Source organism: Chlorocebus sabaeus, chromosome 13 (assembly GCF_047675955.1).
Source record: "Chlorocebus sabaeus isolate Y175 chromosome 13, mChlSab1.0.hap1, whole genome shotgun sequence".
Classification (NCBI taxonomy): domain Eukaryota; kingdom Metazoa; phylum Chordata; class Mammalia; order Primates; family Cercopithecidae; genus Chlorocebus; species Chlorocebus sabaeus.
Window position 1 is genome coordinate 12,065,988 of NC_132916.1, and position 15,711 is coordinate 12,081,698.

At 47.8% G+C, this 15,711-nt stretch overlaps 1 protein-coding gene and 1 pseudogene across 2 annotated transcripts in view; one reads left to right on the plus strand and one right to left on the minus strand.

The window, feature by feature from the left end:
* The window catches only part of TMEM181 (transmembrane protein 181), a 115,043-nt gene that overhangs the window by 15,597 nt on the left and 83,735 nt on the right, over positions 1 to 15,711 (minus strand). For both annotated transcript variants that reach the window (XM_008007707.3, XM_038001156.2), the window contains exons 8-10: positions 14,753 to 14,852; positions 13,706 to 13,836; positions 13,425 to 13,516 (exon numbers count right to left, since the gene is read on the minus strand). In XM_008007707.3, coding sequence (XP_008005898.2) covers positions 13,425 to 13,516; positions 13,706 to 13,836; positions 14,753 to 14,852 — 323 coding nt within the window. The remainder of the gene's footprint in view (positions 1 to 13,424; positions 13,517 to 13,705; positions 13,837 to 14,752; positions 14,853 to 15,711) is intronic.
* Positions 1,549 to 12,460, plus strand: LOC103240995 (putative deoxyribonuclease TATDN2 pseudogene; annotated as a pseudogene).

Consider the following 15,711-nt stretch of genomic DNA (forward strand, 5'->3'; position numbering starts at 1 on the left):
ATGAGTACTAAAAAATAGACAAGTAAACAAAGAAAGCAATAAAAGCAAATAGAAACTTCCACGAGATTTTCAAAATGAAAATGAGTGGCTGAGACGACCGGGAATTGGGGACAGGGGACTGGAGCAGACGGGGTGACTCGCTTGCGTCACTGTGGCATGAAACTAGGCATGCTGGGCTCCGAAGTCACACCCGGAAACAGAGCTACTCCGTCAAAGTCCTGTTCATGTGAACCAGGCTGCTACCACATTAGGCTTCCGCTGTGGGGTCGTTTTACAGGACAAAAGCACTCGCAAAGATCCAGCGTGGGAGCGGGCACAGGGCTTGAAAGTGTGTGGACGCAGCAGAGCATCGGTGGACAGTGGAGAGCCAGGAGCCACCTAAGATTCACTCCTACAACAAGGGCTCCTCTCTCCAAGGGCGAAATCAAAAAGGACATGGTCTTTTTCATTTTCCATCTTAGACCAGTACAATTGTGGATTCTCCGTAAATCATTTAAGCAAAAACAAATGTGTCACTTCAAGTCACACAGGTCCCCACTTCTCCACGGTTTTGCTTTCTGCAGTTTCGGTTAATGAAGATCAACTGCAGTCAGAAAACATTGAATGGAACATTCCAGAAAAGGGCATTTCCTAAGTTTTAAATTGCATGCCAATCTGACAGCACGATGACATCTTGCACCATCCACCCAGGGACGGGCGCCACCCCTTTGTCCCATGTACCCCGGGGCTGCAAATGTGGTTCGCCTGTCAGCCACATCATCTGCTCCTGACACACAACCACCGACACAGTCGTGGCTGTGTGACCCTCCCGACACATCACAGGAAGCTCAGGAGCAGCCCAGCCCTATGTCACGATGCCTACACCATTCCCCTCACCTATCCCACACACAGGGACTGGGCCATCTCACATCATCACCAGAAGAATACAGGCTATTTTGAAAGAGAGACAGCAGGTCACACAACTTTTATTATAACATGTTGTTACAGTTTTTCTATTTTATTAGTTATCATGAGCCTAACATATAATCTTTATCACAGGTATGTATGTATAGGGAAAAACATACCAGAGGGCGGGCACTGGGGAGGTCAGAGCAGTCTCATCTTGGGCAGAGGTCGGGCTGGACAGAACAGTGTGGGTGGCCCAACAGGGCAGGCAGGGCGGGTGTCTGGGCCTCGGCAGCCAGGTGGGCTGTCTGGAGGCGGCCTTGAGGGGTGCGGCTGGCTCTGAGGGGCGCTTGGGCCCCTTCCAGCCCAGGGCAGCTGGGTGAGCTGCAGGAGCCCATGGGTCAGCAGCCATGTGTGAACCTTAAAGCCCCTTGCGGTCTTCTGAAGCGCTCTGACAGCTCTAGGCTTTGTACTGCAAAGTAATCCAAGCACTTTGTAGCCCCAGAGCAGTTAGGCATCTCTGAAGTAGCCTGCGCAGACAGAAGCGTTTGGTGATCTCGGAAGCACACTGAGCTGGAAAGTCACACTGAAGCCTTTCGTAAATATCGGAGCATTCTGACTTCTCCAAAGCACTTTGGCATCTCTGAAACTGGGAGAACTGTGATGGGCAGTGGGAAGAAGAGGGAAGGGGGTCCATGGTGCTGGATTTGCACGAGGTCAAGTACCACGCAGCAGCATGCGGGAAGGTGTCCTGGCAAGCACAGCTGCCTCTGGGAGCCCGGTGATGTGGCCCCTCAGCCGGTCCGTTCAGAGCTCTGTGTTGCGTTCAGGACGGGCTGGCAGCCCCAAGTGCCTGAAAGCCCAGGAAGAGGATGATGTGGCTTGCTTGGCCGAGGTTGTCCTGGGGTTCATCCCACCACAGAAGTCACTCCTCCTCAGGCCGGGCGCGGTGGCTCAAGCCTGTAATCCCAGCACTTTGGGAGGCCGAGACGGGCGGATCACGAGGTCAGGAGATCGAGACCATCCTGGCTAACAAGGTGAAACTCCGTCTCTACTAAAAAATACAAAAAACTAGCCAGGCGTGGTGGCGGGCGCCTGTAGTCCCAGCTACTCGAGAGGCTGAGGCAGGAGAATGGCATGAACCCGGGAGGCGGAGCTTGCAGTGAGCTGAGATCGGGCCACTGCACTCCAGCCTGGGCGACAAAGCGAGACTCCATCTCAAAAAAAAAAAAAAAAAAAAAAAAAAGAAGTCACTCCTCCTCGACAGAGCAGGAGCACCATCATCTTGGACAAACACCGCCACTTTCAGTTCCAGCTCCCTTCCTAACCTCATGCATTTCAAGGAAATCACTTCTAACAAGCAGCAGCCAGAAAGAGCGGATAGTAAAACACAGATAACACAGCTGGGCACAGAGTAAAGGGGGAAAGTCTCTCGGGTAACCACCAAACTTCACAGTCATACCATGGGCCCCAGTAAAAAAGTGGACCCTAATAAGCACATTCCTTTCCCTTTAGGTGCACTACAGGGAAACATACGTAAGCTAAAAGCACTCGGGGGGCTATGCCTGCAGCTACAGGAAGATGTATGGGAACAGACACAAAACTCTCCCTCCCAGAGAAGCAAGACAGAGAGACACAGAAACATTTCAAGCCTGTGCTAGGCTCTCCCACCCTGAACCCTTAAATACACTCAGCCTGTAAGAGAGAGCACCTCTGACCTAACTCGGCCACAAGGCCCTCTCAGGTTTATTGTCCAAAATAAACCTGTTTTTGACTGTTGAGTCGCTTTTCGTGTTTCTTTCCTCTTTAACGCTTACATTTGGTGCTGAAACCCAGGACGGATGTTGGGGGCAGAGGCTCTCCTGCAACCCAGGAAGCAGTGGGCAGTGACAGCTCGTCCTGAGTTAACTCCTGGATCCTGAGAGTCTCTGGCCACACACCCCATCTCTTCTGTTGCTTCATTTTTTGAGCGATTTGTGTGAGGAGGACAACTAATCTGAAGGGGACTGCGAGGCTTGGGCCAGGGCTACTCCCCAGTGGGCTCTCAAAACCCTCAGGTTTCAGGAATCCCCCTCCGACCGCCAGCAATGGGTTATTTCGCTCCCTAACCCTTGCTCCGTCTTCCTCCCTCTTCCTCACTCACTCCAGTTCGGGAGGCCCTTTGCTGATTCCAACAGGAACATCCAACATCAGACACTAATTCAGCTGACTGGTAAGATCTGCCTTCTCCTGGCTTTCTCGCAGTACCTGAGAAAGTTCGGCCTGCCGTCCCGGTCCTCAGAGGACCAGTGGGACTAAGTTAGAGGACATCTTGGGGACACCCAGTTTCTTCTCAGCTTAACTGTTCTCTTTGGAAAGAAGATTCCAGGTCTCTTTTGTCTGGGGATACCTAATGAAAACAGACCCACTCGGCCTCCTCTCACCAGTCCACATGGTGCCAAACCATCCACATTCCCACGTCTCCCCTCTGGGCTGTCTCCTTCACAACCTCGCCAAACTTGGCTCACAGGGAAGCCTAAAGCCAAAGTGTTTAGCTTTTATTGCAACACGGCCTGGCCCCAATACAAATGAGATAATAACAGCCGATCGCCTGGAAACGGCACCCTTTAACTTTCAGATTCTCAGGGACCTTGACAATTTTATCACCAGGAATGGCAAATGGCAAGAGATTCCCTATATTCAGGCTTTCTTCTACCCTCCCTATGTGACGCTTGCACACTGCATGACATCCTCCTTTTTTTCTTTTTTTTATTTTTTTGAGATGGAGTCTCACCCTGTCGTCGGGCTGGAGTGCAGTGGCACAATCTTGGCTCACTGCAACTTGTGCATCCCAGGTTGAAGCGATTCTCCTGCCTCATCCTCCCAAGTAGCTGGGACTACAGGCGCCCACCACCACACTCAGCTAATTTTTTGTATTTTGTACAGACAGCATTTCATCATGTTGGCCAGGATCGTCTCAATTCCTGACCTCATGATCGGCCTGCCTTGGCCCCCCAAAGTGCTGGGATTACATGTGTGAGCCACCGTGCCCAGCTGACATCCTTCTCTTTAAAAACAAAACAAAACAAAATGAAAAACCCTTCCCAGGTCTCTCCTTCCTCCAAAACCCCTTTTGACCTTGCACATGAACCCCTTCCACACTCAACCCCCTGCATTCCATTCCTTGCCCATCCGAACCCCCTGCCCCTCCTGCCCCAAAGTCTTTAGCCCCAAACCCCGCCCCTCCTCATTTAAAATTAAATTGGACAACTTAAGCAAATTTTTAAAAGATTGTAAAAATTAATCCTGTAAAGAAAACTGTGTGTAAACATATTTATTAACTTCAAAAGGGTATTATACAGATTTTTTTTTCTATAATTACTAAAATAAAAGCACAAGGTTTTCTTAAAATGCCCAATCTACTCTTTAGCAAAACTTGTCAAGGGTCATAACAGGTTAGTAAAAACCTCACTTCATGGTCAAATTGGTTAAAATTAAATAGGATTGCTGGTTCATTCCAAGATGGCCGAATAGGAACAGGTCCAGTCTACAGCTGCCAGCGCGAGCGAACCAGAAGATGGGTGATTTCTGCATTTCCAACTGAGGTACCGGGTTCAACGCATTGGGACTTGTTGGAAAGTGGATTCAGCCCACGGAGCGTGAGCCGAAGGAAGGCGGGCCATCACCTCACCCGAGAAGTGCAAGGGGTCGGGGGAATTCCATTTCCTAGCCAAGGGAAGCCGTCACAGAAGGTACCTGGAAAACTGGGACACTCCCGCCCTAATACTGTACTTTCCCAACGGTCTCAGCAAACGGCACACGAGGAGATTATATCCCATGCCTGGCTTGGCAGGTCCCACGCCCACGAAGCCTTGCTCACTGCTAGCGCAACAGTCCAAGATGGAACTGCGAGGCAGCAGCGAGGCTGGCGGAGGGATGTCTGCCATTGCTGAAGCTTAAGTCAGTAAACAAAGTAGGTGGGAAGCTCGAACTGGGTGGAGTCCACCTCGGCTCAAGGAGGCCTGCCTGCCTCTGTAGACTCCACCTCTGGGGGCAGGGCATAGCTGAACAAAAGGCAGCAGAAACTTCTGCAGACTTAAACGTCCCTGTCTGACAGCTCTGAAGAAAGCAGTGGTTCTCCCAGTACGGAATCTGAGACATGAGAATGGACAGACTGCCTCCTCAAGTGGGTCCCTGACCCCTGAGTAGCCTAACTGGGAGACACTTCCCAATAGGGGCCAACTGACACCTCATACAGCCGGGTGCCCCTCTGAGACGAAGCTTCCAGAGGAAGGATCAGGCAGCAACATTTGCTCTTCTGCAATATTTGCTGTTCTGCAGCCTCTGCTGGTGATACCCAGGCAAACAGGGTCTGGAGTGGACCTCCAGCAAACCCCAACAGACCTGCAAATGAGGGTCCTAACTGTTAGAAGGAAAACTAACAAACATAAAAGAATAGCATCAACATCAACAAAAAGGACATCCACACCAAAACCCCATCTGTATATCACCATCATCAAAGACCAAAGGTAGATAAAACCACAAAGATGGGGAAACCAGAGCAGAAAAGCTGAAAATTCTAAAAACCAGAGCGCCTCTTCTCCTCCAAAGGATCACGGCTCCTTGCCAGCAATGGAACAAAGCTGGACGGAGAATGACTTTGACAAGTTGACAGAAGTAGGCTTCAGAAGATCAGTAATAACAAACTTCTCCAAGCTAAAGGAGGATGTTCAAACCCATCGCAAAGAAGCTAAAAACCTTGAAAAAAGATTAGACAAATGGCTAACTAGAACAAACAGTGCAGTGAAGACCTTAAATGACGTGATGGAGCTGAAAACCATGGCACGAGAACTACATGATGCATGCACAAGCTTCAGTAGCTGATTCGATCAAGTGGAAGAAAGGGTATCAGTGATTGAATATCAAATGAATGAAATGAAGCAAGAAGAGAAGTTTAGAGAAAAAAGAGTAAAAAGAAACGAACAAAGCCTCCAATAAATATGGGACTCTGTGAAAAGACCAAATCTATGTTTGATTGGTGTACGTGAAAGTGAGGGGGAGAATGGAACCAAGCTGGAAAACACTCTTCAGGATATTATCCAGGAGAACTTCCCCAACCTAGCAAGGCAGGCCAACATTCAAATTCAGGAAATACAGAGACCACCACAAAGATACTCCTCAAGAAGAGCAACCCCAAGACACATAATTGTCAGATTCACTAAGGCTGAAATGAAGGAAAAAATGTTAAGGGCAGCCAGAGTGAAAGGTCGGGTTACCCACAAAGAGAAGACCATCAGACTAACAGCAGATCTCTCAGCAGAAACTCTACAAGCCAGAAGAGAGTGGGGGCCAACATTTAACATTCTTAAAGAAAATAATTTTCAACCGAGAATTTCATATCCAGCCAAACTAAGTTTCATTAGTGAAGGAGAAATAAAATCCTTTACAGACAGCAAATGCTGAGAGATTTTGTCACCACCAGGCCTGGCTTACAAGAGCTCCTAAAGGACCCACTAAACAAAAGGAAAAACTGGTACCAGCCACGGCAAAAACATGCCAAATTGTAAAGACCATCAATGCTAGGAAGAAACAGCATCAACTAACAAGCAAAATAACCAGCTAACATCATAATGACAGGATCAAATTCACACATAACAATATTAACTTTAAACGTAAATGGGCTAAATGCCCCAATTAAAAGACACAGACTGGCAAACTGGATAAGGAGTCAAGACTCATCAGTGTGCTGTATTCAGGAGACGCATCTCATATGCAGAGACACAGATAGGCTCAAAATAAAGGGATGGAGGAAGATCTACCAAGCAAACAGAAAACAAAAAAAAAAGCAGGGGTTGCAATCCTAGTCTCTGATGAAACAGACTTTAAACCAACAAAGATCAAAAGGGACAAAGGGCATTACATAATGGTAAAGGGATCAATGCAACAAGAAGAGCTAACTATCCTAAACATATATGCACCCAGTACAGGAGCACCCAGATTCATAAAGCAAGTCCTTAGAGACCTACAAAGAGACTTAGACTCCCACAGAATAATGGGAGACTTTAACACCCTACTGTCAACATTAGATTAATGAGACAGAAAGTTAACAAGAATATCCAGGACTTGAATGCTGGTCAGCTTTGCACTAAGCAGACCTAATAGACATCTACAGAACTCTCCACCCCAGATCAACGGAATATACATTCTTCTCAGCACCATGTCACACTTATTCCAAAACTGACCACATAGTTGGAAGTAAAGCACTCCTCAGCAAATTTAAAAGAACAGAAATCATAACAAACTGTCTCTCATACCACAGCCCAATCAAATTAAAACTCAGGATTAAGAAACTCACTCAAAACCACACAACTACATGGAAAATGAACAACCTACTCCTGAATGACTACTGGGTGCATAACAAAATGAAGGCAGAAATAAAGATGTTCTTTGAAACCAATAGAACAAAGACACAACATACCACCCTCTCCGGGACACATTTAAAGCAGTGTGTAGAGGGAAATTTATAGCACTAAATGCCCACAAGAGAAAGCAGGAAAAGATCTACAATCGACACCCTAACATCACAATTAAAAGAACTAGAGAAGCAAGAGCAAACAAATTCAAAAGCTAGCAGAAAGCAAGAAATAATTAAGATCAGAGCAGAACTGAAGAAGATAGACCAAAAAAACCCTTCAAAAAAAAAAGAAAAATCAATGAATCCAGGAGCTGGTTTTTTGACAAGATCAACAAAATAGACCGCTAGCAAGACTAATAAAGAAAAGAGAGAAGAATCATATAGACACAATAAAAAATAAAGGGGATATCACCACCGACCCCACAGAAATACAAACTACCATCAGAGAATACTATGAACATCTCTATGCAAATAAACTAGAAAATCTAGAAGAAATGGATAAATTCCTGGACATATACGCCCTCCCAAGACGAAACCAGGAAGAAGCTGAATCCCTGAATAGACCAATAACAGGCTCTGAATTTGAGGCAATAATTAATAGCCTACCAACCAAGAAAGTCCAGGACCAGATGGATTCACAGCCCAATTCTACCAGAGGTACAGAGAGAAACTGGTAGTTTCTGGAATAGTTTCTGAAACTATTCCAATCAACAGAAACTAAGTATACTCCTGCAGGTAGGATTTTAAAATGTTCTCTCTGCCCAATTCCTCTAGAATTTGAAAACTAGTTACAAGTATTCTCAAACTACAACAATATAGTTGTTTGCATCAGTGCAAGACGACTCTATTTTCTTGTGTAACAGAACACAATTGGAGAAACTGGTTATTTTGCCAAGGCTTTGACTGGAATGGTGTGCTCTCCTTTAAGGAATCGAACTTGACTTAGGTAGCCAAGAAAGCCCTTGGAAACTGGCCTCATATTTTGGGTACACAGTCCCTGTACAGGGTTTCTGACCTGTGCTAAGCAAAGCATGTCACTTTCTGACAGGCCAGGAACCCCAAGTTATCTTGAAACCTCAAGAGGAAAGGAATTCGCCCAACTCATAGGTATTTAATGGTACAAATCCATGGCTGGGTTTGGCTTTGGAAAGTCTTATCTCGGGTTCCTTCTATGGAAAAAATTTCCATCAAAGCCAGTTTAAAAGGCATATATAGCAAATAATTACTCTTGCTGCACTGTATACAAATAATTAAGCCAAGTATAATAAAGCAAACCAGTCCTAGCATGATTTGTCTTTTAATAAAAACGGGAAACTGGAGAGAGAAAATTAGGTTTCAAAAACTATAGCACACTTGTTAAATTCTAGCCTTGACTGATGCTTTTCAATTTTTATTGTTTTCTACGGTTTAAATTACATCTGTCACAGGAATCAGCTCCTGCATACATCACACTCAAGTCAAAGCCTGAAAAGCTGAGGAAGCAACCCCTCATAGCCAGAGGAATGTCCTAAATACCAATGTAAAGAAATAAGAGGCCGGGCGCGGTGGCTCAAGCCTGTAATCCCAGCACTTTGGGAGGCCGAGACGGGTGGATCACGAGGTCAGGAGATCAAGACCATCCTGGCTAACCCGGTGAAACCCCGTCTCTACTAAAAAAATACAAAAAACTAGCCAGGCGAGGTGGCGGGCGCCTGTAGTCCCAGCTACTCGGGAGGCTGAGGCAGGAGAATGGCGTAAACCCGGGAGGCGGAGCTTGCAGTGAGCTGAGATCCGGCCACTGCACTCCAGCCTGGGCGACAGAGCGAGACTCCGTCTCAAAAAAAAAAAAAAAAAAAAAAGAAATAAGAAATCTTAACCGAAAATCATAAAAAATAAGTAACTGAGTGAACATTACTCATCTGACTCAGTCTCACTCCTACCTCACCAAATACTTTTTGTCGTTTCTACCTCTCCTTTTAAGCCAAATATTAAAGCTTTTTTATGGAAATTATTTACTATGCCACTCTTGCGGACGCTTTACTCGACTATTTACAGTAGGACCATACGCTAGCACCCTGAGGGTGGGATATCGGACAGACAGTCTCAATTACCATAGCATTTTGCTTTATTACTATCCTCATAGCAGGAATAAGTTAATAACAAAAAATAACACATGGGTCTTTCCAAACGTGTGCCTCTGCCTCTCACTGGGAAAATGTGGCTTCTATCTCAACCAATCAGGCCTCCTAAGAGACGCTGCTAAAAATCTCAAAGAAAGGGTTAAAAGGCTAAGCGAATACCAAAACCAGCAAATACATTATTGGTTTGGGAACAAAACTCATTCCACGGGTCATCCCATTCCTGTGCCCTCTCCTAATAATATGCCTAGGACTAATGTTTTTACCTTGCCTAACTAACCTTTTTCAAAGATTCTTAACTGACAGGAGCATGGCTATTTCACAGACAACTACCCAAAACACCTAGAGACAGCATTGCTCCTGCAGCCAATCCGAGATGGAAGGACTCTCCACCTCTCCCGCCCAGCAGGAAATAACCAAAAAGAACGCGTCGCCCCTGGTCCTTTTATAACTACAGGGTCTGGAGTGACAGAGCAGGAGCACCATCATCTTCAATAAACGCCACCACTTTTAGTTCCAGCTCCCTTTCTAACCTCACGCATTTCAAGGAAATCACTTCTAACAAAAAGCAGCCAGAAACAGCAGACAGTAAAACACAGATAACACAGCTGGGCACAGAGGGAGGGGGGAAAGTCTCTTGGGTGATCACCAAACTTCACACTCACGTTTTGGGAGTGTAAATGGGCCCCATAAAAATGGGCCCCAGTAAAAAAGTGGGCCCTAATAAGCACATTCCTTTCCCTTTAGATGCGCTCAGACAGACAAGCTAAAACCAGACTAGCGGGTGGGGAGGGGTTCCCTGCAGCTGCAGGAAGATGTCTGGGGAACAGACACAAAAACTCCCCCTCCCAGATAAGCAAGAGGAAGAGACACAGAAACATTCCAAGTCTGTGATAAGCTCTCCTGCCCTGAACTCTTAAATACTCTTAGTCTATAAGAGACAGTGCCTCTGACTTAACTCGGCCAGAAGGCCCTCTCAGATTCACTATCCAAAACAAACCTGTCTTTGACTGTTCAGCCGCTTATCCTGGTTCTTTCCTTTCTTTAACTCTTACACTCCTCCCACATTCCTCGGGCACAGGTGTGGGCAGGGCCACCACCAAAGGCTGCCTGATTCCTGATTCAGAGCACTGGCGGCGGCGGCGGCGGGGGGAACCCTTCCACATCCTATTAATCCCTTTCTAGAAGAAATAGCTTCTCTAGAAAAGGAAGCCTGCAGTTTTAAGGTTGATTCCAAAGACAGTTGTCGTAACTCCATGAACTCTGAATTTGCAGCTGAAGCTGAGTCAGAATGATATGACTGAGAATCCCAACAAGGTCCAGAAAAGGAAGTGGGATAGACTTCGAGATCAGGGCTCCACAATGATCCACCTGAAGGCTAACCAGGACATCCAGGGGCAGTCGATGCCGAAAAGGAAGGAAGAGGCTGTCACTAGTGCAAACCCAAGCATAGCAGGGTGTCCCAGTTGTGGAGAAGGACCAGCCAGGAGTGAAGGACCAGTCAGGACTGAGAAGGAACAGCCAGGAGTGTCACAGTCACCCCTGCTCAGAAGGATCAAGAGTCAATCCCAGAGGTCAGTGGAGAAGGACCAGACGGTGCCAGAGACGGGCAGCTTCTGTGACAAGAGAGTAGTTACAAACTCTCAAGAGAAACCCATCGAGGAGCCCCCTGGGGACCAAAGGACAGTCACTGACAGATGCTCTCCACCCCTAGGGTTTTTGGATGACTCCCATTTAGAAATCCAAAAGCATAAAGACAGGGAGGTGGTGATGGGGCACCCCTCTTCAGGAAGCAACTGGTCTGATGTGGAGATCTCCACGGTCAGATTCTCTCAGGAGGAACCCGTCTCGCTGAAACCCTCAGCCATTCCGGAGCCTTCTTTCTTCACCACTATGTCATGTACCTGCCACATCTGTGCAGTAGTACTTGGCGTACATCAGCTAGCGCACCAGCAGCCCCACGCCTTCCAGCCACCTCTCTGTGGGCAGCAGCAGCAATGACACAGTGTAGGCTGGGGGGAGCAGCCGGAGCGCCTGATTCTTCCCCCAACTCTACGATGAGCTCCCACAACAGCTCCTGAGATGTGGAGGCCTCAGAGGAAGGCAGCTCCTAGAATTCCCATCCATTTCACTTCTCCAGAAACTTGGGAGGAAAAGAGGTGAAGCAGAAAAGAACATTCCAAGAGAAGACGCCTCCACGTCCTTGTGGAGGACACGCATCCAGTTCCCTGCCAAAGAGCCACTGGGAGCCAAGCCTACAACAGGGCTTCATTGATACCCATTGTCACTTGGACACGCTATCTTCCAAGTTGTCTTTCAAAGGGACCTTGACCAAGTTCAGAAGAATTTACAGCAGCTCCTTCACTAAGGAATTTCAGGGTTGCATCTCTGACCTCTGCCATTCTCATACCCTGACAAATTGCCTGTGGGGAGAGCTGTTCCAAGAGGATGTGGTCTGGTGGGCCTTTGGCTGTCATCCTCATTTTCCATGCTACTACAGTAAGAGTCAGGAAAGAAATCTTTTACAAGCCTTAAGGCATCCCAAGGCTGTGGCATTTGGAGAAATAAGCTTCGATTACTCCTTCAAGTGCACCATGACTGTCCCAGAACATCACCAGGTATTTAAGAGACAGCCTGAGCTGGCTGTGTCTCTACAGAAGCCTTGGTGATCCACTGCCGGCAAGCTGACGAGGATTGGCTGGACACCATGAGAAAATGTGTGTCCTCTGACTACAAGATCCACAGGCATTGCTTCACCGCAGCTACCTGGCCATTGAGCCCCTGCTGAAGTACCTTCCCAATGTCGGTGGGCCTCACGGCGGTCCCGACGTACTCCTCCACCTGGGAAGCCTGGGAAGTGCTGAGGCAGATCCCACTGGAGAAAATCATCGTGGAAAAGGATGCTCCCTACTTCCTCCCACGCCAGGTTCCCAAAAGCCTTTGCCAGTATGCCCACCTGGGCCTGGCCTTGCATACAGTCCCAGAGATTGCCAGAGTCAAAGATCCAGTCTCCCACACCTTGGCCATTTTGCGTGAGAACACCAGCTGCCTCTACAGTCTTTAAGCAGAGAGGATACAGTCATTGGGAGTCTCCCAGAAAAGGGCAACCAGCCACCTGACATAATACAGGCCAGCCTGAAGTATGTGTCCCAGGGCAAGGATGTGTTTGGAGGGCCGACTGGACACAGAAAACCAGGACGGGGTATTTTTCCTCGAAGTGGGTCATGAGGCTTCAGCTTTTGGGAGGGGGGTGTGGAATGAGGGGCAAGGGGACTGCCCGTAATAGCACTGGGGTTTTGAGTCCCAGCCAAAATGCTCCAGGGTGGGAGCAAAGAAGAAGTGTGACATGAGGGTACAATGAGTTTGCCAATCCAAATCCTGTTCTCTGCAGCCTGTGTTTTTGAGCAGCTGTGACTAAAGTCACCCTCCTACTCGTCTAAAAAAAAAAAAGAAAAACATAGTGTAGGTATACATAGGGTATAAACAGCTATATATATAAGGATCAGTACTATCCAAGACCGCAGGTAGTTACTGGGGATCTGGGAACAAATCCCCCAAAGATAAGGGGGGGTCTACTGTGTCACCAAGTTAGATACACTGAAAGCTGATTCTTTTCTGGATGAGTTCACAAAACACATTTCGATTCCAGGCCCTTACACCCCCTTTTATTTTTCTTTTTTGAGACAAGGTTTCACTCTGTTGCCCAGGCTGGAGTGCAGTAGCGGGATCTCAGCTCATTGCAACCTCTACTTCCCAGGCTCAAGCGATTCCTCCTGCCTCAGCCTCCCAGGAAGCTATGACTACAGGCGTGCACCACCACGACCAGCTAATTTTTGTATTTTTGGTAGAGACAGGGTTTCACCATGTTGCCCAGGCTGGTCTTGAACTTCTGAGCTCAAGTGATTTGCCCACCTCAGCCTCTCAAAGTGCTGAGATTACAGGCATGAGCCACCACGCCCAGCCTGGCCTTTCCACTTTTGTCAAATGCTTTTCATGACTGACGTTTCACACATAATAGAATTACTCACGTTTGCCATATTCCTAGCGTAACAGAAGCCAACCACAATAGTCCAACAATGAAGAATTTAGGCAAATAGAAAGTTAAACACTTTCTTTCTCCCTAAAAAGAAAAAAATAAAAAGTAAGAAATAAAACCAAATTAGTAATTGTACATAACGTGATTTTTCTATCGAGTATGGGCCTGCAGGCAGGCTTCCATAGATAAATTCCTTTCCAGGTTGTCCTCAGAGTTTGGAAGGGAGAACACAGTCTGGAACCTCCCCCAGCAGTGCGGAGAGCTGCGGCTCACCTGGACGCGAATCCCATGGTACACGCACAGCCAGAAGAGCAGCAGGGCGCACAGGAACATGGACTGAAAAAGGTCGTCCAGCATCCCCGGGAGCCAGCTGTTGACCAGGAAGGAGAGGGGGAAGAACGGATCTGGAACACAAAGGGCAGAAATGCATGAGGAGAACAAGGCCCGTGAGCACCCGGCAGAGAGCACCCCAACCCTCTGTGGGGTCAGCACCTAGCAGAGAGCACCCCATCCCTCTGCGGAGTCGGAGCTCACTACCAGCTTTTCTCCCTGGTCAGAGCCAAAGGAAAGGTAGTGAACCAATGGCTATTTTGTCTTCCAAAACACCTAAAAGCCACTGAACAGATTGCTGCACTGATCGTGACAGAGCACCGTATGCCGCTACCATTAGCTCCTCCCGGAGCCTAGGAGTTCCGACTGCGGCAGCTCAGGAAGCAAACACTTTTGGAGCAGGAAAAGAAGAACAGCCAGCCACGTCTGGCCACCTTCAGCCAAGTTCCAGGACTGCTGTGTCTGTAGCACATCCAAGTTTTAACTACCAAACAGCCGCCTATTTGTTAGAGAGCCAGGCATCTGCCCCAGCTCGGTGGAACATGGCTCCTGGGGCGCCAGGTAGCACACGGCTACATGTTCCTTCTGGGACTCCCTACGGGCTCTTCTGGGCCTAGGCCATCTCCAAGATGCCTTCCCGCTTTACTTCTTTTTTGTTTTGTTTTAAGAGGCAGGGTCTTGCTGTTATCCAGGCTGGAGTGCAGTGGTGCCATCATGACTCACTGCAGCCTCAGATTCCTGGGCTCAAGCAATCCTCCCACCTCAGCCTCCCACGTAGTTGGGACCACAGGCACACACCACCATGCCCAGCTAATTTTATTTTTTGTAGAGTCTCGCTATGTTACCCAGGCTGGTGTTAAACTCCTGGCTTCAAGCAATCCTCCTGCCCCAGCCTCTCAAAGTGCTGGGATGACAGGCACAACCCTGCACCTGGCCTCCAGCTTTACATTTTAAAGGGGAAAGTTCCTAAGTAAAAATGGAACTACCCACCATTGTAAAGCAGCAGCAGAGGCAGGAGAACAGACATCCACTTCTGCTCGATGCCCCAGTCTCTCATGGAAAATTTCCGGAGGGAATGCGCAAACAGGCACTGCAAACCAAATCAGGCCTCCAGTTACTGCCTTTGCTCACACTTTGCTTGCAGCCTTTGCTCACACTTTGCTTGCAGCCTTTGCTCACACTTTGCTTGCAGCCTTTGCTCACACTTTGCTTGCAGCCTTTGCTTACACCTTGCTCTTACGGCCTTTGCTCACACCTTGCTTACACCCCTTGCTCACACCTTGCCTGCATATCATGTTGTCTTCTCTAATCAATGGTCTAGGTGCCCCATTAAGATCCATTGCCTTAAGCCCTGGCTGAATTGCCTACTGTGTCCTGGAAGCCATCAGTGACAACCAAGACAAGGTTGTTACTTTCTGCAGAGAAGCAACAGCTAAGACAGGTTCCGAGCTGTCCTCATAGGAGCAGGAGAGGAGAAGGAACGTAATCCCTGCAAAAGGGAAGAGCACCCGCCCCCTCACCTCCACCGGTGAGGAAAACAAGGCCCACTTCCATTGGGCCTGCTCCAGAGAGCCCGCACTCAGAAGGACCCACCCAGGACACAGGCAACATCCATGGGTGTGACAGGAGCCTCAAGTTCCCAGCAGTGCAAATGCTACAGATGGCAGCAGCTTCCAAGACGGTGCCAGGGCTCACCCACAAAAAGCCAAGAGAATGTAGGAGTCTCGTAATAATGGTCAGAGGATGCATTTCTTTTCAAACACCTCCCTGAAGAAAGTGTGTTAGGCCCGTGGAAGAAGTTTCTTTAAACTGCTTTAAAACATTATATAACTTATAATTTTTAGGCCAGGGTTTTGTTGTTGATTTGTTTTCTTATAATCTGACGTAAGCCAGTAGTTTTCTAGGCAATGTGGATTTCCTTGCCTAGCGACCATCCTCCCTCTTTTTAA